The 22,638-nt window shown below is 32.6% G+C and overlaps 2 protein-coding genes across 4 annotated transcripts in view; one reads left to right on the top strand and one right to left on the bottom strand.

Moving 5' to 3' along the window:
• The window catches only part of LOC117163407 (C-Maf-inducing protein), a 26,670-nt gene extending 13,824 nt beyond the window's left edge, over positions 1-12,846 (top strand). For both annotated transcript variants that reach the window (XM_076621582.1, XM_076621583.1), the window contains 7 exons: positions 195-380; positions 1,223-1,812; positions 4,028-4,117; positions 4,397-4,649; positions 4,827-5,084; positions 5,459-5,759; positions 6,164-12,846. In XM_076621582.1, coding sequence (XP_076477697.1) covers positions 195-380; positions 1,223-1,812; positions 4,028-4,117; positions 4,397-4,649; positions 4,827-5,084; positions 5,459-5,759; positions 6,164-6,288 — 1,803 coding nt within the window. In that variant the 3' untranslated portion in view covers positions 6,289-12,846. The remainder of the gene's footprint in view (positions 1-194; positions 381-1,222; positions 1,813-4,027; positions 4,118-4,396; positions 4,650-4,826; positions 5,085-5,458; positions 5,760-6,163) is intronic.
• Positions 10,898-22,638, bottom strand: Tsp (Thrombospondin). Of its 2 annotated transcripts, XM_076621581.1 has the most exons (16): positions 22,353-22,638; positions 21,465-21,656; positions 20,965-21,138; positions 20,650-20,870; positions 18,979-19,564; positions 18,485-18,570; positions 18,344-18,407; positions 17,153-17,366; positions 16,820-16,948; positions 16,369-16,645; positions 16,136-16,243; positions 15,646-16,018; positions 14,443-14,796; positions 14,146-14,373; positions 13,205-13,714; positions 10,898-12,360 (listed from the first exon to the last, which is right to left on the bottom strand). In XM_076621581.1, exons 2-16 carry the CDS (start codon positions 21,520-21,522, stop codon positions 12,284-12,286), a joined length of 3,459 nt encoding a protein of 1,152 aa, XP_076477696.1. In that variant the 5' UTR covers positions 21,523-21,656; positions 22,353-22,638; the 3' UTR covers positions 10,898-12,283. The 2 variants fall into 2 exon arrangements, with proteins under 2 accessions (XP_076477696.1, XP_033201541.2); XM_033345650.2 differs by lacking the exon at positions 21,465-21,656.

Here is a 22,638-nt window from a genome sequence, read left to right as displayed (position 1 = left end):
TTTGCTCGTACGCTTACTTTTCAACGTAGCATTATTTTTTTTTATTGGGCTCTATACATTTTATTTTATATGAAAGCACGTGCTATTAAGTGATATGGAATTTAATACATTTGAATGTTTTCAATCAGTATATGGATGATATAATAAATACTTTTCGTAGCCACTGTAAATTATTTAGATATAATTTGTTTTAGAGAACGGGATTTTTTCGACAACCAATACCTTATAATAACATGTCGGATATACGAAAGTATGCTGTTACTAGATGGGATCCTACTTACAAGAACTGCCTTAGCATAGTTCTGCCAAACAGTTCTCTTCTTCTCCAAGCGAATAATGCTTATACTAGGGACCAATGGTATCATTCGATACTATGGAAGGTAAATTCTTGTATAATTCTTTCTTTCTATTTTTTGCAAATTCTACTTGTCTTTTCCTCTTTTGATCTAAGCACATATGTAATATCTCTAGAAATTCGAGATATTTAAAGACATTTGGAAAGACGAACTAAAAACGAAGAAAGTACACATATCGGAATTTTTTTTTATAAACAGCAATACAATCTTCGATGTGACGACGGAGTAAATAAATTAATTAATAATAAAACAAGTGTGAGAAGAGTTTCGAAATGTTGACGTTTAACTATCGAATAATGAGCCCAAAAGTATGTTGTTATACAATAAGGAAAAAACATTTCTATTAGTGTAATTCTGTATCAAAATTACCAAAAAGAAGAACACATTCACTTGTGCTATTTATTCAAAGTGATATTTGAAGTGCAGCATCATGATAATTGAAGAATGTATGTAATGAATGGCATTCTAAGCCATTAGAGTATATAATGCATAAAGAGTCTTTTAGAAAGTAATATATGTGAAAGTGATACAAAAGAGGGGCGCCAATAAGCTCATAATTCATTAAAAAAGTGATACATACACCTCCTCTCAGAAATCTTAGAACAGTTGTCATATTTGTTTCAAAATTGGACAAATGTAAATGATAGTAAATTTCTATAGAGCATCGTTTAACTTCATACAATTTTATGTAACAGAAAAAGTAATGTAAGCTAAAGCGAAGCTAATAATTCTAAATACCTATAGTTTTATTAAAGATAGAAGATGTCCCAAGAGTTTTGAGCGGGAGTGTACATCATCGATTATGTAAACGGATCTTATGTAAGTGAATTTACGCAATCTAATATGTGTGAATTTCGAATTTTCAGAGGAGTATCTTTAAATATCAGCATCTAGTATCTCTAAATACCCGAGAGGAAGTGATCATCAAAGAATTAAAGTCAATGGTTGATTTCGCGTTATGGACGTCGCTCCAGGACGAAAGAGTGTCTGTAGCGCCGTTAGAAGCTGTTGCAAAGCATCTCGAAGATTCGGCCGTCGAAAATCCATCAGAGAAATATTCGGAGAAATCGACAGAAGAAGTGTCCCGATATCGAAACGACCGGAAACATTGGGCTGAAGCTGTTCTCTCCGTGGTATCTCCTCTTTTAGACAAAGTTGCACTTCCAGTCTGTTTAACGAGGGTTCTTGTGAAGTTGGCTCAACAGCATCCACAGTCGTCCTTGGTCACAGCCATAAGTCCAGCGATAACGAGATGCCTCAAGCATACGGTGGATTTTGGCAAATCCCTGGACATGAGGAAACTATTGCAAGTGTTTATAGCTTCTTTGTATGCAACGGATGGAGAGCAAGCGATCAGGGATTATATCGCTTCAGTTCACGGGCCTGGAAGCGACTGTCCTCACCCGAGGATGCTTCCTAATTTGGTGTCCGTTTGCGTCGCTGCGGTTTTCCATAGGTGAGTTTGCTTCCTCTTTCTTTTCGCTTTTTTATGGACAAATTTACAACTCACAATCTGACATCAGATATTACAATAATATTGTACTTATATGTAGGAATGTTTATTATAAATTAACAGAAAAGACAGTATGATAACACAATATTGTAGCACTCTCACAAAATTGAATATAATATCGCACTTCACAAATTCGCTTAACACTATTTCTACGTCACAGCAACACGATGAACTTCTCTCGATCACGATTAATTCAACTCTGGCCACATTACCACGCTCACTTTTCCTGTAACAAAGCTTGGTAACGCTCACAACACTCCTTGACAACATTAACACATCTTAACAACGTTTATAAACAATCAGCCACGTCTTTCGCCAACGTCACACCATCCCACATATATAATAATAAGTAATAATTATATTCAAATATAAGGAGAGTCGCGTAGTCTGAATCTCAAATGGTGCATTCGTATTGGAAATTATGGTACTTGGACTAAATGGTGCGTTCGTATTGGAAATTATGGTAATTGGAAGATATTTGAAGTATGAGTTGCAAATTTGTGAAACTTCTGTGTATTGTACAAGATTTCTTTTGTATTCACATATTAACATATTTGTTATTGAAGCAATTAATATTGATATTATTTTTCCAAATTTAAACTCATACAAAACGATTACGCGAGCGTTCTGATTATTTATGACAGTCAGTATAATAAGGTTCCGATATTCTTACCGTAAACATTTTTAACATTGAATATACGCGACTTATGGCAAAATCTAATTATTTAATACGGTTGATGATTGTCGATAGAATAATATTTAATAGTACATCAAATTCAAACTTCAAAGAAATGTTAAAAATTTACATGTTTTTTAAAATACTTCTAAAAATTATCATGTAAAATTAATACAATATTTTTAAACATTTCATAATAATGTTTGTTATGTGCATTGACTTTGTCTAAAAAAAAAAAAAAAAAAAAAAAAGAAAAGACTAATTGCACGTGGCGAGTGCATTGTTGCAAATTGCGTGAGTCACCCTGTATTTTATCCACGCTTCATTAAAGCGTATCAAAGGCATGAACGTTCTGCAGTGCCTTGTTTGAAAGTGCAGAAACTAACCCTTTAACGAAGAATATGACTTTAGTTAATTGCTTGAGAACAATTCTGCGGAAAATCTCGCTTAATTTCACGTTAGAATCTTTTTAATAATATTTTCGTTTTATTTTTCCTTAAAATTTCATGCAAATATAATCTAATATATTAAAAATATGCTTTATCTTAATATAAATATAATTTCTCAAAGAATGTATTTATAGAAAGAAATATGTACGCATTAAGACACTTTTTATTTAGTATCTCTATATTTTTGTATAATAAAATATTAGTATTTTACCTCAGTATTCTATATCAATATAGCTTTCTGCAACATTTTTTATTTTTATTTACTGTGACTTGAAAAAATATGCTACATACGATCTTTAGATAAAATAGCAAAGAATTTAATGGAAAATGAAAAAGAAATCAATTTACATATGTACAATATACAGAAGAATACACTATGTGCGTCGATTCGTGAATCACATACATGTGAATCTACATGTAAGATAATTAACTAATTCAAATGAAGAGAAGATGCGGTATCATTTCTTGTGAACGAGGCAACAAATCTCCTTATCTTATGATATTTTTGCTGATATGAATGATAATCTTTTTTTTTTTGTTACGTTGCAATATCTTTTTCCTTTGCGTTCCTTTAATTAATGTATTTTCGCATCAACAGGCGCAATATCTAAATACGTTGTTCGCATAATAAATTCGACAAAAATTTGAATAAAAAAGGTTCCACGTTCTGTAAGAATCTTTTTAATTCTTTTGTTTACATACGTAAAGACCATTTAATAATCTACCAAATACTATCGTGTCGTCAGTCAAAGAAACATATATTCGATGCGAAATATTTTATTTCCGATTTGATACAGCTTTTACTTTTATGCTAACTCGTAAATACGTCAGCTTGCTTTTTTACACACGTCCAGGCGCACTAAAAGAACAGGTAAAATTTAGAAGTCCATTATTCGTTACAACATGTCAAACGCACAACTGTGCGGAAAAAGCCGCTATGACGCGAAATAAATTATATATAGTAGAGAACATTCCTGCGTACCACAAACGAAATGCGAATTAATGAAGCTAATTACGAGCCGTTCAATTGCAGATTCGAAGTGGTTAATCGTTCTTTGCCGGAAAACGAAAAATCGCCGACCTTGCCTCCATTGGATTGTTACCTTCTGGTGCTAAATATCGCGTAAGTTTCATCACTAATGCGCTCATTATTACATATGGAATGCGAACATTTATGCAAATTTATATTTTTTACTAAGTAAATAGTAATTGTTCCACTAAATATTATAACGAGCGTTGTATTTCGGCTATTCTATTGTATATATATTTGTATATTTTTGCATCTTCGAATATTTTATAAATTGCATAAATATCCGCGGTCTAATTACACGTAAAGTATACCCTTTTTTCTCTTTCTTTTAAATTTCAAATCGCAAGAGCTAACTATTATTTTCTTTTCTAGATCAGAATATGCCGATTGGAGGCCAGAACTCGGTGCTTTATTGCAACCCGTACCATTCCCAGAGGAAGCTTTTGCTATGAAAGAGGTCCAACAATCGATATTAATGTGCGTAATTAGCCGTTTAGCGAAAGACACGAGATGCGTTGTGCATCGTGTTCTACTTCCGATTAGGGAACCCAGACCTGGATGGATTCATATTGCCGCACCATCCAGTCCGGATTGCCCTGATCAAGGAGAATTGTTTGGCGAAATGGTAATTTTTCATTTTCTACATTAATCCAAATAAATAATGCCATAGAAATAAAATTGACTTCTTTCTTTATTTATGCGATAGAATAAAAAGCAATTCCTCTTGCCAAATACAAATTTGTGCTAAAAAGCGATATCATCTTTGGTAGGATAATTGATCCCCTACTGTTTTTTTATCCAGTTAACTACCTTACTGGCGTGCTGCTGTCGAAGAAAGAAGTTCATCAGCTGGCTGATGAAACAAGTACGCGATGATTGTATACTATTAGCAGTAAGAGGCTGCGAGGCTGCCCAAGAAGGTCTTTGCTTAATGCTAGAGTGGCATTTGCTGTCGAGCAAAGAAGCTAAATTGCAAATAGTTAGTGCGTTAGAGTCAACCATTTCAGGCAAGGAACGATACGCAGCTCTTTGCCAGAGACAAAGGAATTTGCAGCAACTTGTGAGTAAAGAGATTACATCTATTTTGGAGCACTGTCAAATACACAATTTTTCGGATAATATGTTCTTATAAACTAAATTAAATTGAATTTGGTATGTTTCCGATTTATATACTTGCTACTGTAAATCTATAAATTTTTTAATTGTAAATCAAACAAGAAATATGACTGATTTCAAATATATGTTCATTGTTTAATGGTGATGTAATATCATTATAGATCTTATTTTACAATAAGAAAAAATAGGCGTGACTTGAAATTTCATAAAGGGAAAAGTCCTTTCATGGCCGGGAAGCTGGAAAATAGACTATGACTATTATTACTATAAGATATATTTTTTGTATATGGTATAAGTTTTTGTTTTGTATTGAAACAGCTTCGGAAAGGAGGTCCTAGACGACTGACGTTACCAGCCCGGGCGACAGACGCGGACGTTGCCCTTATTCTGAGCGGAAGGGCTCTTGGCAGCTTGGAATACCTTAGTTTGGCCTTTACCTCGGTGACCTCGGCTTGCGCCGAGCAGCTAATCAAATTACCAGCTTTGAGGCATCTGAACTTGTGGGCCACGCAGTTCGGTGACGCTGGCCTACAAATGATTAGCGAACACTTGCAGAAACTGCAGGTCCTGAATCTTTGTGAAACCCCTGTTTCTGATAAAGGAATCTCTAGCTTGGCCTGTAAGGAAATATTGAATGTTAATATCGTTTTGTCCAAAGAGAATGTATCTTGATATGTTTAGTATACATTTTATATGAACTCTTATTTCTATATTTTCATAAGATCAATTTTTATTTTAACATCTACTTTCATATATTTTGTACTTTACAACTTAGATATTCATATACTGCATATACAGTGGCTACAAAAAAAAAATGTTAGCACACCATTAGATCCAAGCAGCACTTTCATATGACTAAAAATTTGGTACTATGAAAATAAAATATAGAATCTGATAAAGAAACGTTTCATTGAAAAATATGTATGTGCCAATACTTTCTGCAGCCGCTGTATGATGTTAATATAAAATCTTTACTCAATTTCTTAATTAATCTGAACATTTATTCAATCTTTAAATTTTCAGCACTAACGAGTTTAAAGAAGCTGAACCTGAATAGCACGAAACTGTCCGTTCAGACGTTCGAATCCCTGAAGAAGTGTTTGCCAGCTCTGCAAGAGTTCGACGTGAGATACACAGACGCTTGGTAGCCAGAGCTTTCTTCCTACATCCAGTCGAACAATTCCAACAACTCCAGTATCAAAGAGAAAAGACAGAGTTAGACGAGATTCAGACGAACGAAGAGAAAGGTTCGAATGGTGAAAACAATTTGACGAGTCGTTGAAAGATATCGTGGCATCTAGTGTATTGCGTGCTGTTTTATCGACGAAACGAAAAGAGTTATTTAGATGTAAAAGATGGCTCTGGCATACGGGAGTATACCGGGAGTCTTTTAGAGGTGTAGTTAAGAAGATGGATAGTTTGAGTTCCAAACGGGACACTTTCCTCGTTTACGTGAGAACAAAAGATATCTTCAATCGTTGTTAAGATTGACTAAAAAAAAATATATGCACGTGTCTAGGACTACAATAAAAGCCTGAAAGAGTAAGATGATTTTACTCGATGAAGAATCGAAGCGAGAAAACTTTCAAGAAGTATCGTTAACTGCCCAAGAATTGACGTTTCGATATAAAGAAAAAAAGAGAAGTGGACACTCATCGAAGTTAGAATAGAAAGAGAGTGGAAATTCGTAGCGACTCTATAAATAGTTGATTCATGTAGGAATAAGTAAGAGGACATCGAGAGATCGTTTCCGATGGCACAGGGACTTGCTGTTCGGCGACAGGAGTCCGAATTATTATTCGGTCGACCGCAAGTCTCCAAGTGCGTTGCCTTTTTCCTGAATCCTACGCGTTACGTTTTATTCCGATTTTAAGCTGTTAACGTTTTTAATTTGAAGATATAATATAATTTATCGATATAGTAATAACGAATAGAGTGTAGATCGTTTAATTTATTATTTGTATATTTATTGAATTTTGAGTTCGCGATAGGATATTATTCATTTCTTTTCGATATACTTGATTCGCTTTATTTCGTTTCTTGTAAATATTATTTGATAGACGCGTTATTCTTGAAAGACGTTTCTTCGAATGTGATCTACATAGTTAAGTAAACGTAGTTTTATAAAGGGAACAGAAATATGCATTTAATTGAGATTCGATTTGATTGCGCAGATATCAAAAGGATACTGGATAGAACTGACGATGAGTGAAAATAGATTCCTGATGATGTATTTTTATTTCGGTTCGTTTTTAGTTAGACCATCGAATAAAACAGCCAACAACTCGTTCGCTGTGGCTTGTTCTTTTAATGTACATTTTAAAACTCGTTGTTAAGATATTCAACTAACAAGATACTATCTTAAATCTAATGATCTAATCTATAAAGTAAAAAATTGAACTATGTGTATGCTATTAACAAAAATATTATATATCCTCGATGAAGATATTGGGTGTTTGAGAAAGGATAACAAATATTTTAGGATATTCGTAAAAATAAATAAAGATTTTGATACCAAAAATTTAATAATTCCAGAGAGAGTTTATTTAGATAATGTAATTAAATTTTCAAAATTAGTAAATTTTATTGAATAATGATATTTGTTTATATATAAAGGGAAGAAGGAATACACAATTATTTATGATTAAAGATATGTTGTAAACTTAATTCTATTTTTAATTATAAGTTCCTTTCTGCTTATTTTGATGAGTATTACGTATGTATTTTTAATGTTTTTCACCCTTTCTTCGACACCCTCTATATTAACAGTTTCTACCAAACATAATTTGACAACGTTGACTTCGTCGAACGAAAGATTTACGTGAATTAGTCATATATACCTTCTATTGAAAATCAACGTGTTCATTAGTCGGTTACTATTCACTTGTATGTACAAGTAAAGTCGGGGAAGAAAATTTGTCAAAAGAGAAGTGAACGTTATACATGGAAAAGTCGAAAAACAAAGGGACACATAATAAATATTTTAAGACTAATAAATATTTGTCATTTTACCACGTATTCGTTCGAAATTTTTATACGCTTGGTTTATTCCTTGATAAAACATTTGCTATTTGTAAGAATCCGGATATCATATTTAATATAATATTAGAACAATCAGAGTAGTTAAAATGACCAATTTCTAATTTTTTATAGAAATTTTGTTTAATTGGAAAATTATAAGTCCCTTTACTTTACGACTTTTATTCCTGAATCGAGAGAAAAAGCGTAAGTTGTCACCGTGTAAAGTAATATCAGATTTATTTTATTTATATTATAGCTTGTACGCTAGGAGATAAATACGGATGAACTTCTTACCGAACGAGAGTGTGTTCTCGAAGAAGATTCTTTGCCGAGGATTCTTGCTCTTTTTTCCTTTGAATAGCGCTCAACTGCCTTAGCGATCAAGCTCTGAGCGGCCACTGCCATAACGTGTGCGAACCAGAAGAGACTCAACTGTCCGTTGCACTCGTTAGAATCAAGTTTTTCGTTTAAATTTTAACTCTTCGGGTGTTTCGAAAATAATACTCGGCTGCGAAAATAATACTCGGCTGCGAAAATGTCGATCGCTTGTCTGGGATTTTCTTAGGACTGTTCGACAGTTCCAAAATATCCGGCTTTTGGAGTTCATATTATAATCAGCTTCGAATATTTCAATTATTCAACTGTCCTCTATTTGAGACATTTTATCATCAAAAGTAATATTTTCTTTTTAAAAAGTTGAGAATATCGTATCGTATAAAAATTGAAAAAGTACAAATAGCATTTCTATATTACACATAGTAGGATGATTTCATTTCCAAGCGGTGTATCTTTTGCAATTAAATCGTAGCTGGTTAAACTTCACGAAAACAGTGGTTCGTTAGTTTTAAGGAGGATGATACGAAACTGTATGAACGTGAATTTGAATTTTTGTCTTGTTAATCTTTTTACAATTGTAAGAAAGATATCATATTTATGCATTCAATACCAGCGTTGTTAGATATTTTTTCTTAATGAATAACAATTTGAAAGTACTGCCCTATCAAATAAAACTTATCTAAATGTTAAACAGAATAATTAAGATAATATATATATTATTACTATTGCGTATATCTTTTCCATTTTTGAAGGAAAAGACTTTCGAAATTACGTTTATATCATTTTTCTCGTATTTTCGTTTTCATATAAAGTATACGCCCAAAATTCGAGCAGCTGTTTTCGAAACACCCTGTACGCGAATAGTGCAAAACGAACTTTACTCTAAGATTCGGAGAAATTTATATTATTAACTTCGTCGATTGTGTGTGACTGTCTTTTCGCCTATGATGAACTAAAATACATATTCTACTCTTCTTCCTCCACCACTTCTCCTTCTTCTTCACTCAAAGAATTTATACACTTTTAAGAAATCGATCAAACACACTTACAATTAGTAATGTTCTATTTTCTTTGCGAAAACTTTAGGGAAATGTACAATTACGAATGTTTAACCCATTAACTGCCAGGTTTCTTTCTTCTTCAAATTATCATACGTACATACACGCGTATAATTCTATAGATTTCAATCTCGATTCCAATCAATTTAATATATGCGTTTGAAATATCAAATTCAAATATATTCTTCGAAAAAAAAGCCCTCATTTGGGTATCATCGAAACCGTGAAATCTACAAATTTCTTATTCCTGATTTTATAGTCCCTAAATGAGGATTATCGCAGATAATGGGTTAATTAATAGAGCAACATTATTATTTTATTTTCATTAAAATCTCTGTATATAATATACATATAGAATATTAAGGAAGAAAAGATTTAATTTAAGATTTTAAAAGTTTATAGGATCTATGAAGAGAACAGTATAGAAAGTGCATGTGCTGATTAACACTAAAGAAAATGGTAAAAGCGCTATAAACTCTTAAAGTCGTGAAATCTGACCTTTCGACGTATGTGTATGTGTACGCCCTATTTTGTAATAGTTGTACAATATTTATTCGGCCTCTCTCCGATGGTTAGTGCATTTAAAATATAACTTCCGATTTATTAAAGAACTTCCTCGGAGAAGGAATTGCTGTAGCTTTGAAACAAATGGTATCTATATGTTCCTTAGTGTAAATATGAAGTTAAGTTTTATTTTTAATTACGATCTCTAGACTTCGACTATTTATATGTAACAACAGGATTTTCCGTTCCCGTGCAGAATGTTAACGTAACACATTGACATACATAGGAAAAGTAATAAGCAAAATGGTTATTTAAGCCAGACAGTTTCTTTTTTCAAGTATTTATGTTATTTCAAGAAAAGTATTATATATATATACACACACATATATATATATACTTTTGTACAAGTATATTTACAACTTTTGTAAATGAATAAGAAGCGATAAGAAGTTATCTCTCTCGTCCTTCGATTTACGCGGTTAGACGCTATATTGGTATTATCCTTTTATGGTATTTATTTATGTTAAAAAATCCTTGTTTGTGATCGTACGTATCGTATCATCGTGACCATTCTTTGGTTAATTTTTAATAAAAAAGAAGAGGTTGATTACCTTGGACATCCTGCGCAACATATCTGAAATAAATATTTTTATACGTATACACCAGTTTCTTCTCTTACATACTTTTATTTCTTGCACTAATGAATTAGAAAAAGTTTACATTAATAGATTTACGCTTCTCTCAGCCATAATAGAATTATTTGTTGAATAAATTTATGGCGTATATCGAAGGAAGGAGTGTGTAATGAAATTTTATTCGTGATAGAAAAAATAATAAATTATTATGTTTTTTAATTTTTAATGGGCCTAAGTATCGTGTACATTTATGTGTTATTTATTTCGATATTTATCGTATTTCTTTTTGGTACCTCGCAATATACAATACATTATTAATAAACTATATACGCACCTATTCTCTTCATTCAAGCAACGCGTAGAAATATTTCGAAAATTTTTCTCTCTGTCACGTACAAATGTTCTTCCTAAATTTCGCAACGATTAGTTCATCTTGTACTGTAGACATTTTCTTATACGAACGTGTATATATATAGTTTTTTTTAATACCTATCGTAAAGAGCCTCGTTATTCCGTGACATTGTAAGTAGACACTCTTTAGTAAAGAAAAAAAGAACACACACACACACACATACACATACACACAAATATGAAAACGTTTTAAACGCGTATATTATCAAAGCGAGAAATTTTTTCTAGGCACTTTGATCGACTTTGTCAATCACTTAAAAAAGAGGGAACGATTTAGATGTGCGCTTTTTGAACTGTAACGACCAATGTAAATCGATTGTAAAACGTGTAATTTAGCTATGGAAACTTTTGAAATATTAAAACTACTATTCGAAAGAAAGGAAAAATCTGTAAAAATTTAAATTAGTCATATTAAAATAAGGGCACTTATGAGATCCAACTATCTAATCTCTTAAACATCAGAGTTTACATCATTAATTTGTTTTATTAGTTACTTTGTATATTAAACCACATCTCGTATATCCTATATCCACAATAATCTGTTTTACAATGAAAATTAACGTACGCTGTTCCTCATATTTAATTTTGAATTCACGATACTCGTAAGGATTATCAAGAGTACAAAGCTTTAATTTGTCCATTTCTCATAAAAGCAACTTCCGTATCCTTGCACACATCGGTATAGTAAAACATAATGTAATAAATTTAATATATTTGATTGAAATCGTTCGGAAAGCGCACAATCATATTTTAATATATCCTTGTTAATTAGAGAATTAAGCGTTCGTTGCACACATTCCGTAAAAATATAATCTATTTTTAAGATTTCCCTCGTCCTTAGCTGCTGGAAGAAGGTTCATTGAAGGTATTTGTCATGCTGTATCTTTAATTACGTATATTCTTAAATGTTACAAAACTTCGAATTTCATAAAAAAAAGAAATAAAAGAGAGAAAAAGAATCACGAAAATTTCCAATGAATTTTGCCCATATTGAATAAAGCTCGTAAATATAGATACATATACATACACTTAAGAATATTTTTTAGTTCTCATCGCGGGAAACGAACCAAATTCATGATATTCGGCTTAAATAGACAAAATTTTCCTAAAATGATGGAATACATTTCAAGAAGTTATTAAAGTGAGTCGTAATAGATAAGTCTGGTAGAAGGTCTGATTTAGTTGTTCATCTCTACATTTACTTCTTTCTTCAAGTTCGCCGGCAACTCGTTCCATACCAATTTCGGGACAGTCTCTGAAAAATATCATAAAAATTCAGAAATTTTACGAAGATTTTGTCTTTTTAAAGGCATTTAAAGTAAGAGTATTTCTGTTAGAGTTTATTGTTCAGTGATAAGGTTGGACTACAGGTTCATATTTTGTATACTTTTTAATTTATAACACAATAAATTATTATATAAGGAACGTTAAATTATAATATAAAAATCATTAATTAGGATTATTGTTAAATTATTAGCAAATTTGAAGGAAAAGATGCAAAAAATGCATATGCTAAAGGAAAAGTTCACGTGTGAATTGGTGTGGATTAAATCAATTATTGTATTATCGCGGATAAATTTGAAGTTTTATTAATATATTGGGTTCAAATTTTAGCTACCGTATTGCTGAAACGTTAAAATAGTGAGATTCTGTTTCGAGCTGTTTTACACCTAAATATAGTTTAAGTAAAAGTCTTGTGTTAAACTGTAAATAATTAAAAAATGTATATATTTTATATGTTGTATATGAATTTTTTCATTTATAATTGATGTTTCCGATCTATTATCAGTTTCCTTCATTAATCTGTAACTCTTAATTCTTAAATGTATGACATTTATATTATATAACAATTTTGTTATCTATACCGAACGACATTAATAAATATGTGTATACAGGGTGACACAAAACTTGTAGGCGATATTTACAGGGATACAATGAAAGTAGTTCATATATGAAAATATCGCCTGAGAAGCTTATTTTTAATTATAAATGATTTAATTTCTGCCCTAAAAATTGCGTAATATATCTTCAATGTATCCACCAACGCTTGCAACCAAATTCCAAGAGCAAACCTAGCACCTTTACAAATAAAATCTTACCTTTACACGTATATAACAAATTGGACCAAGTAATCTTTTCCTGGGAGAAACAGTAAACACCCAATCTGCCACCTTTCAATGTCGAGTCGTAAACATTTCCTGAGTCAGCTACTAGCTGTTTTCCTTGATAAAGTCGGAACCTAATTAGACCAATTTTAGGTCTATGTAACAAATGCCATCTATACGGTGTCCTTTCTTTCCACCCGATTTTCTTTGGGTCATGCCAAAGAATCTTCACCTGGTTGGGTACATCTTCATTATGCCAAAGGCTGTTTCTAAGAAATTCTCCGGGACCTGTATCTGAATTGACGAGTTTCAAAAAAACTCCGGGTTCTCCTACTGCTCTGAACGGATTCGGCATCCAATATGGTTGATGGCCTTTCTTCCAGCACACGACGTAGAATCTACGGTTGTCCTGGTAAGAAAAAACGAAACCAACGTAGTCGTCGTCTCCGTCGTCGTCGATGAAGAACGTGCCCTCGAAATCTACGCCGCTGAATATATCCGGACCTGTTGCAGATGAAGATTTAAAGTCAAGGAAATAAACAGATTACAAAATTTCAAATTTCTCCTTTAGTATGATTAGTAAATTAAATGATATTAGTCTGCTAAATTCTGTTTCAGAGAAACAATATTTCATATCCGTCAACCTGATGTTCATTACATAGTGACTACACGAAGTATTTGTAAATACTAAATACATATTTTTGTCTTCTAATGAGACGTTTTTTATGAGGTTTTATATCTCACTTTTATAGTATCAAATTTTTGTAACCGAAGGTATTAGTAAATGATATGAAATTTAATATACTTGGATCTAATTAATTAATATTATGTAAATGCTGTAGTAAATGTAACTGTGTACAAATACCTTTTGCAGCTACTATAATAAATAAATAAATTGATTAATAGATATAAATTAATACAAATTACTACATTACCAATAGCAAGCCCGGGATCACTATTATAAAGCTGCTGAATTTCAGCCCCTTCGTGGTGTATTACCCAAACAGGATCTACTTGAGCAGTACCAATAGGATCTAAAGCAACCGTAGTATATTTTCTGAAATCTGTTGCCCAAATCAAACTATTGTTAGGACAATTGTCTAATAAGTTCTTCACAGTGTCGTTATCATTGTCGTTCCAGCAAGCATCACCACTATTCTCATCTAAATATGTATAATATTTTTTTTAATTTTTATATGATAATCTTTACGATTCGATGATTCTTTACTTACGATGCGTGCGACGTTGATCCGGATTGTAAACGTAAGGACAATTGTCAATCGAATTGGGCACACCATCATTATCCATATCATCATCGCATTCATCTCCTATACCATCGTGGTCAATATCATTTTGTCCTGAATTCATGACATCAGGACAATTGTCTCTATCGTCTTGCACACCATCTCTATCTTTATCGTTGTCGTTGTCGCAAGCATCACCTACCCCATCTTCATCCTGGTCCAATTGGTCCTCATTGTATATATTAGGACAATTGTCGCAGGCGTCGCCAATTCCATCCATATCGCGGTCATTTTGATCTGGATTCTTCGTTTTTGGACAATTGTCGTTCTCATTCAAGATAGCTATGAGATTATAAATGTTATTGATCATAAAAGATATTCTATTAAAAATGTTTTAAAAAGTATTTAATATAAAACATTTGTAGATAGCCGCCTAGTGCTACATAACAAATTTGAAGAAAGTATTTGCTAACGGCCTAGGTAGCTTAATCGGGAAAGCACCCGTTCGGTAAGCGGAAGATCCGGGTTCGAATCCCGGTCCAGGTAAACCTGATTGGATGAACATTTTTTCTCTCTAAAATCTCAGGAAAAGTATAAGCCCTTTGATGCCCAGTAATGTAAATTAATAGTCAGTAATGATTATTTATTTTAATTGATCGATATTTATTATATAGAGCAATGTTATATGATTATTATCGACAGTTAATCATGCATTGTGGGTAATCGAAGGTCGTCACAAATTGTCAGGCTGGCGCCGGCTTGTAAGAGATGTGGACGTGTATATATACTTTATACTTATGTAAGTATTATAAGGATTTGAGAGAAAAAGGATTCGCCGATGGACTCTCTGGGTAGCTTAATTGGAAAAGCACCCGTCCGGCAAAACAAATTTGGGTACGAATCCCGCTTCAGTTATACCCGATTGGCCGAATATTTTTCTCCCTACATATCCAATTCTTTGAAAAAAATGTTGAAAAAAGCTTTAAAAAATGTTTCGTCGATTTTACCACGTAAATATTTTAGAAGACATTCTATTTTATACAAAAACATTCTTAGAAATGAAGAATACTCTTACCAATATCGATTGGGTATTTTGAAATTAATCTATCGATTAATTAAATTTATCTAAATTTATAATTTTGTCTACCATCTATTACTGAACCTAAAATAAATTTCTCTTTAAAATCTCACCATCGTTATCAATGTCGTCGTCACAGGCGTCACCGATGCCATCATCGTCAGTGTCGTCCTGCTTTAGATTTTTTACTAGAGGACAATTATCGCAGGCATCGCCGATAGAATCATGATCACTGTCTTCCTGGCTAGGGTTTGGAACTAAAGGACAGTTGTCCGAAGGATTCAAGATGCCATCGTTATCAGCGTCTGGATCACAGGCATCACCCAAACCATCTCTATCCGCATCCTCTTGTCCGGTATTTGGTATAAATGGACAGTTGTCCATACGACAACGTGAATCATGACAACGGAGGTTCCTATCAGGAATTCCATCGCTGTCTCTGTCCGAACCACACATCAGTCCATCCCCTGCCCATCCAACGCGACACTAGAAATTGTATTTTTTGATGTAAATTGTGAATTTGATGTATAATTTGATTGTTTTGTCTGGAACACACATATATATAGACTTAAAAGAGTAGTTGTGTTGGATTTGTTTTCTTACTCTGCATGTGTATTCATTGGTATTGGTACAAATACAATCGGCGTTTACATCGCCAAATGTTTGGTTTCCCACGTAACCTGTTCTACAAGTACCACATCTATACGAGCCCTGAAGTGTTAATAAGAATTGTTAAGTTGGAAATATAATTAAAAATATAATAAAGAAGCAACTTCAATATTTAAATTGTATTTATCGAATTTAGTCGAATTGTTACGAATTTTTGCAAAAACTACCTCCGTATTAATGCATGTCATATATGGATCGCATCCTCCATTGTTATTTTCGCATTCATTTATGTCTTGGCAAATTTGCTTGCGAACCATTGCGATTTCCAAACCGACTCCTTCGACTATAGGTCCAACAAATCCTGGTGGACAAGATTCGCATTTGAATCCTGGATGAAGATTGATACATCGTACTCCTGGATGACAAGGTTGAGCTAGCTCGCATTCATTTATATCAACACACGTAGATCCATTACCCATGAACCCGTTTGGGCAAGAACCGCATCTAAAAATCATTATAGTTCAGTCAAAAACCTTGGAATAGTCCTTCACAATTTCTTTACACTTTATAATAAATAATTGTAATTTACACTTAACACTTTAAGTTCAATTAAATTACAATTAATTCTATTTAAATTATAGAAATTTATGGATTGACTTGACATTTTCATTTCATTACTTGAAATACGGCGGATGAAGAATTGGATCACATTTCACATCCGGGTAGCAAGAATGAGGCTCACAACCACCCTTAAATCGTTCGCAGCGTTTACCATCACCTACGTAACCGTTGGGACAATTTCCACACCTGAAAAATTGTTATTCAATTCATTACAACTCATATCCTTTCCGATATCCTACGTGCGCTGTCTAAATGTTTCTCCCTAAGTAACATAAGGATCAAGGATGGGTACACCTACATATCATACTTCGAAAAGTGAAATTTCTGCATACGGTCGTAATTCAATCGCCGGGAACTGTATTGTAATTAATTAAATGATTCTACTCGTACCTGTATCCATCCGCGCGGTCGTAGCAACGGACCCCGTAAAAGCAAGGGTTGTGCGCGCAACTAATTTTCACGCAACGATATCCATCACCGGTGTATTGTGGCGGGCACGCTCCGCACTGTGGCCCGCGTGGTGTGTTAATGCAGTCAGCGCCCGGGAAGCAGGGCGATTTGTAATCGCAACTAGGAGGAGGAGCCGCCGTGGTCATCGGTGAAACTGTGGAATTACTAGGATCAGGAACTTGTCAGGGTATCGCTATTCCAAGAAGAAACCTCGACCGTATTGCGACTCAACAGATTTCCGCCTGTGCTTGGAATCCACTTTAATGCTACAATTACTAATGGTTAATCTACATTTATCTCTACTAAACTAGTCAGAATCACAGATTTTTGAAAATGTCTATAACCCAAGGCAAAATAGCTCTCTTTGTTCTTTTTTTCCATAGAGGAAAAATATATTATGGAATATTCTTTGTACATATATCTAATTAACAGTTTTTAGTATTTCGTATATATATTATAAATGCCAGAAATATTTTAGAATATCATTTCATGTTCTATTTGTAGTTTCGATTTAAGCATCATATTATTATACATTTGAGCAATTCTTTTGAAAAGTTTTTTGAACAATTTTTCATAAATTAGTTATTTTGTTTTTGACAACTTTGATTTAGTTCCTGTATTAGTTTCTGGTGTCTTCGCGACAATTTAATAGTTTCCCAGTTCATACATTTATTTTTCTATTCCTGCAATTTCTTTTCAGGCTATAATCACGTTGCCAATATCATTTTCCTCGATTTAGATATTAGTCGTTTCGGTTAAGACGTCGCTTTTCGATCTAATCGCGTTGCTTTCCGATCATACGAACTAATCCAGTGATTCGAGGATCTTTATTCCTAATCATTCTCTTAAAAAAGTAAGAATATGAGTCACAACATTATTCCATTTTGCCAGAAATGTACATTTATTGCAATGTAAGGCCGTATTATACATTTATTTAGATGCTCTTTCGTTGTTTATAATATTAACAACTATTTGCACACTTGTGAAAATCGTTACTAAAAAAATTGTCTCAAAAGATGGGAAAAGATTGAGAAAAATTAAGTTAAAAAATATTATCGAAGAACAAATAGAAAATTAAAAGCAGTTAACAATAAAGATATCTTTCGTGTATGTAATTCGTTCAATACCCACCAGGAGGTACACGACATGCTGCGCAATTTTCAATTAGTTGTCGAAGATGTCGCATTTCCAGTTTCTAAAAGGAAAACCATATTAATCAGAGAACTGTTCATTAAATATTCTTGAATAATTATGGGCGACGTTATTACTCACGTTTAATTCTATTTCTCTCCAGACCTTCCTAGTAGCTTCAATCAACTCGTTTAATGTCCTCACGATTTGAAAATCCATTAAACAAACTGCAAAATCACATTTTCTTAAGATTTTGAAATCATCAGAAATAAAAAATAATGCCCGATGTTAGATAACATACTATCTATACATTTTATTTCCTAAACTTCCATTATGATAGTTAATATCTTAAACAATTAGAACAGTTAAGATATTAAAATTTATCAATAAACTGCAGTTTTTTGTGCAAATTCGTGTTTTCCAGAATACAATTAAGAAAACAGATCCCAGATAGAAAATTGTTTTAATTAGCAGATATTATAGAAAGCACTATACAATGGTTATTTTAAACATTTCTTCGTGTTATCTGCGTGTTATGTACAATTTTGCACGTCCAAATTTCCTACAAGTGCATAAAGATCCGCAGTCTATTTATTAATTCATTTTTCGCATGATTCACTTCAATTACAGCTTACCCTTTTCGTTCAGACTCTGAATCCCTATGTCCCCTCTTCGCGGAAATCTCTTATGATACAAGTTGGACTGACTCAATGGATCCAATTCACCAAAATTATTCCATTCCATGGGATTCTCGTAAAAGGGTCCGTCAAAGTATTCAGATCGTGTTTTCTGACGCGAACGTTTCACATGACTCGAAACATCTTCTTGATTAGTTTCAACCTCACTTACAGAATGATATTTCTCAGGACGTTCAACAGGACGATGATCGTGTTTCGATTGAGATGATTGTTTAAAATCTGAATCGCCGAAATCTTCAAGTGAACTTGCATCCTCGGGCGTATCTGAAGTTTCAGTTGTGGAGTTTTCATTGTTTCCTAATTTTCTACGAGGTGGATTAATCTCGTGTGAAAATTCGTCGGAATTATTATCAGAATTGTCGTTGGTTGATGTAGGAATTGATTCGTCAGACTCAACAGACTCTTTGTACTCATCCGATAACGTGCCTAGACCGGCCAGATAGTTGGGACAATTTTCTTGTTTCAGAGCGTCGCTGACGGATAATAAGGGATACACCTTTACGTGACTCCTCCTTTCTCTAAACTAAAGACACAACTTTTCTAAGTTAAATTCTTTAGATTGAAAGTTCTATAATTGTTAAAAATAATAAATATACAGCAATAAAATTACATTTTTCACAATACAACTAGTTGAGTTTTGGAATTCTTTTTCTATTGATGTAATACTCCATGTATGTATATTATGGATGTTTCACATTTAGATTAAATATATATCTGAATATATCAAATTTTTTAGCTATATATATTGAGGTAGAAAAATTAGCTATCATCATTATATAGGAAAATGACACTCAGTTTAATGCGTTTTTCAGTTATAATACAAAGAGTAACAACGACGTATTACAAGTAGTAAATAGTGCTACTTCCTTTACAAGATTATTTCTAAACAACGTAAAGTCACTTAAAAGAAGAAACACTAAGGCGATTTGTATATTAACCAGCTTTTTCATGAATATTTAAATAACGAAAAGACAAGAGCGAGAAGAAAAGAAGGCTCGTTTTCCCTCTCTTTTCAGCTCATAAATTACGATCATCGTGGTTCTTTTTGTATGCATATCTCGAGTGCAAGAAAGCAGACCGTGAATATTCAATAATGATGAAGTCTAAGCGAATCGAAATCAATTCACTATGCTTAAATGTGTTACGCGAGTTAACAGCTACACGTAATAAATGCGAGCAGCCTTGGACTGGCTTGCCATATTTGGAATAGCATCATCCTACGATATCTAACGTCACCGGTTCTCTGGTAACAACCGTGAAATTCTTCAATGATAGATGAAAGAACGCGTGTTTTGGTTGTTTGTCCTTTGACAAAACAGAAACAAAAAGAAATTGTAAAAAAAAGAAAAAGGAAAGAACAAAATTACTTTGACCCAATTGAATTTGTTCACTCCACACCATTATAGATGTCCGTATGTCACGGGATAACAGAACAATAAAGTAATTATTAAAACATCCGAAGAAGTAATTAACGTGAAGTGTTTAATATTTAGCTTAATATTAGTATTTTTTCTAATATTGTTACTAATATTCGTAACTCAAGTATTTAGGCTTAGAAGACTTCAAACACCTATTATTATTTTTAATTCTTTGATAATAAAAACTCACCACTTCTACAAGAGAATCATCTTCATTTTCTGCTACCTTACGGAAGCTTTCCTTCAAGTGTAGCATGCCTTGATAAATGCAATCAACGTAAATGTCTATTTCGGGGTCAGGTTTATTCTGATGCACGAAGACGATTATTTTCTTCCATGGAGCATTCACGTTCTGAATTTCCAGGCGCTCTGTAGTTCGATGACCATTTCGGTTAGTCTTCTCGTAGATGACTAAAATAGAGTTAAAATGAATTAGTAAGAAATATATAATAATATTTTTTATTTATAAGAATCAAATAATTTGTATTTGGAATATTCTTCTTACTTCGATTAGTCTGCCTGTCGAACTTAAATATCATTTTTGTCTTCGATTTCTCGTATTTTACAGCTAGAAGAATATCAATCGCTGCTTCTGATTGTTTCTTTTTTGATTTGGCGTTCAAAGCAACAATCACAAAATCATTGTAGTCCCATGTTTCTCGAAGATTTGTCGTCAACCCTGTAAGCATTTGTAACAAGGAAAAATATTAATTAATTTCATTTTGAGAAACTTATTTTAAAGATAAGAAGATATACAACAATGCATATTATATGAAACAAAATATATGAAATGTTCAAAGTACATACTGGTTAGGTATAATATTCAAAGGATGAAATAAATCTTTACCTACTTAATTGTGCTTATAAAGATATGAATTTGATAAATATCCGCAGCCTAATTATAAAATATTTCTTTTGTCTATTGTTTATCTCAAAATAGTAGAAAAAATGTCGTTAGTAAATTTGTGTCAAAAAAAGTTGTTTTCCTAAAGATAGATGAATTACTTCCACAATTGGCGAGCATGAAAATAGTTATTTCAAGTTGAACTGTTGTAAAAACCATTTGTCGTTCCTTGCGTGCCGTTACCGGGTTTCTTGTCAAGTTGTATGGGGACTGGTTTGCAACACCGTAAACACCTTATGGGAACGTTCTACCTCTACTGTTTTACTATGACACAGTTTACTTTGCTTCCAAGACTATAGGAGGAAAATAATAGTTTTAAAAAACGTAAGGAAAGGTAGAGAAAAATTAATTAGAATTGATAATCAAGAATCTAGGTTGTAGATATATAATTCAAGATCAATATTCTAATTAGTTTTTAACTCGCAGTTTATTTTACTTTTAGCATTATAAGATAGGAAACATTAATCCATATTTGAAATCTTCTAGATTCTATATTATACTTGTAGATATCCAAAGATTTGTTATACTATATTTGTACTAATTAACAAGTTTAGTTGTGACCAGAAAACTATTTTTATCCATACTTTTGTCAAGCTTGATATTAAATATTGTATACCTATATTGGAAACATTAGATTTATCTGTCATCCAAAATTCTTAATGCTTAAAAATTACAAAATTTTCCAATCTTCATATATCCTCAAAATGTTATTATATTTACAAAATTAAGCAACTAGGATTAAAAAATTTTGGAACTAAAGTCTTGTATTTTTAATTTATAAGCTAAAAGCTATTAAACTATATTGAACTGAAGAATCTGGATCTGTTTTTAATTACGAAAGCCACATTCATAGAGTTGATAGACCTTCTATATCATTGCCATTGATCTTCCACTTTTATTTTTAAATTGTTTACTAACATTCACAAATAAAAATAATTACGTAATAAATTTAATAAACGAAAAACATGAAAATAATCGTTCCATCTTACCTTTATCCAATTTCACGTGACAATCAGCGACGTAAACAACGAATAGTATCGCGAAGATCAACGACGCGATAATATGCATTTTAAATCACTGTCTTCGGAATTTAATCGATTATTTTTCCACGAGATCAATTAGCCAATTTTATTTTTTTTTTTTTTTTTTGCGTCGTATTTACGATTTACTCCTACTGCGAGTTGATTAAGGTTAAAACGTACTGATCTAGAATAAATAAATCGTGATGAATAAAATCGCGGGACGTTGGCAGGACGTTCATCGACTGAGACATGG

This window comes from Bombus vancouverensis, chromosome 9, assembly GCF_051014615.1.
Source record: "Bombus vancouverensis nearcticus chromosome 9, iyBomVanc1_principal, whole genome shotgun sequence".
NCBI classification, from domain to species: Eukaryota; Metazoa; Arthropoda; class Insecta; order Hymenoptera; family Apidae; genus Bombus; species Bombus vancouverensis.
The sequence above is the reverse complement of the archived record's forward strand: the minus strand, read 5'-3'. Positions and strand labels throughout refer to the sequence as shown.

Excerpts from the sequence above, each read along its gene's own strand:
- Tsp (XM_033345650.2), bottom strand. The coding sequence starts at position 22,431 with ATGCATATTATCGCGTCGTTGATCTTCGCGATACTATTCGTTGTTTAC. Across the intron at positions 19,565-20,649 it reads ATGATTCTCTTGTAGAAGTG|TTTAGAGAAAGGAGGAGTCA; the intron begins GTGAGTTTTTAT and ends TTGTGTCTTTAG. Across the intron at positions 12,361-13,204 it reads TTTGTTATATACGTGTAAAG|AGACTGTCCCGAAATTGGTA; the intron begins GTAAGATTTTAT and ends GATATTTTTCAG.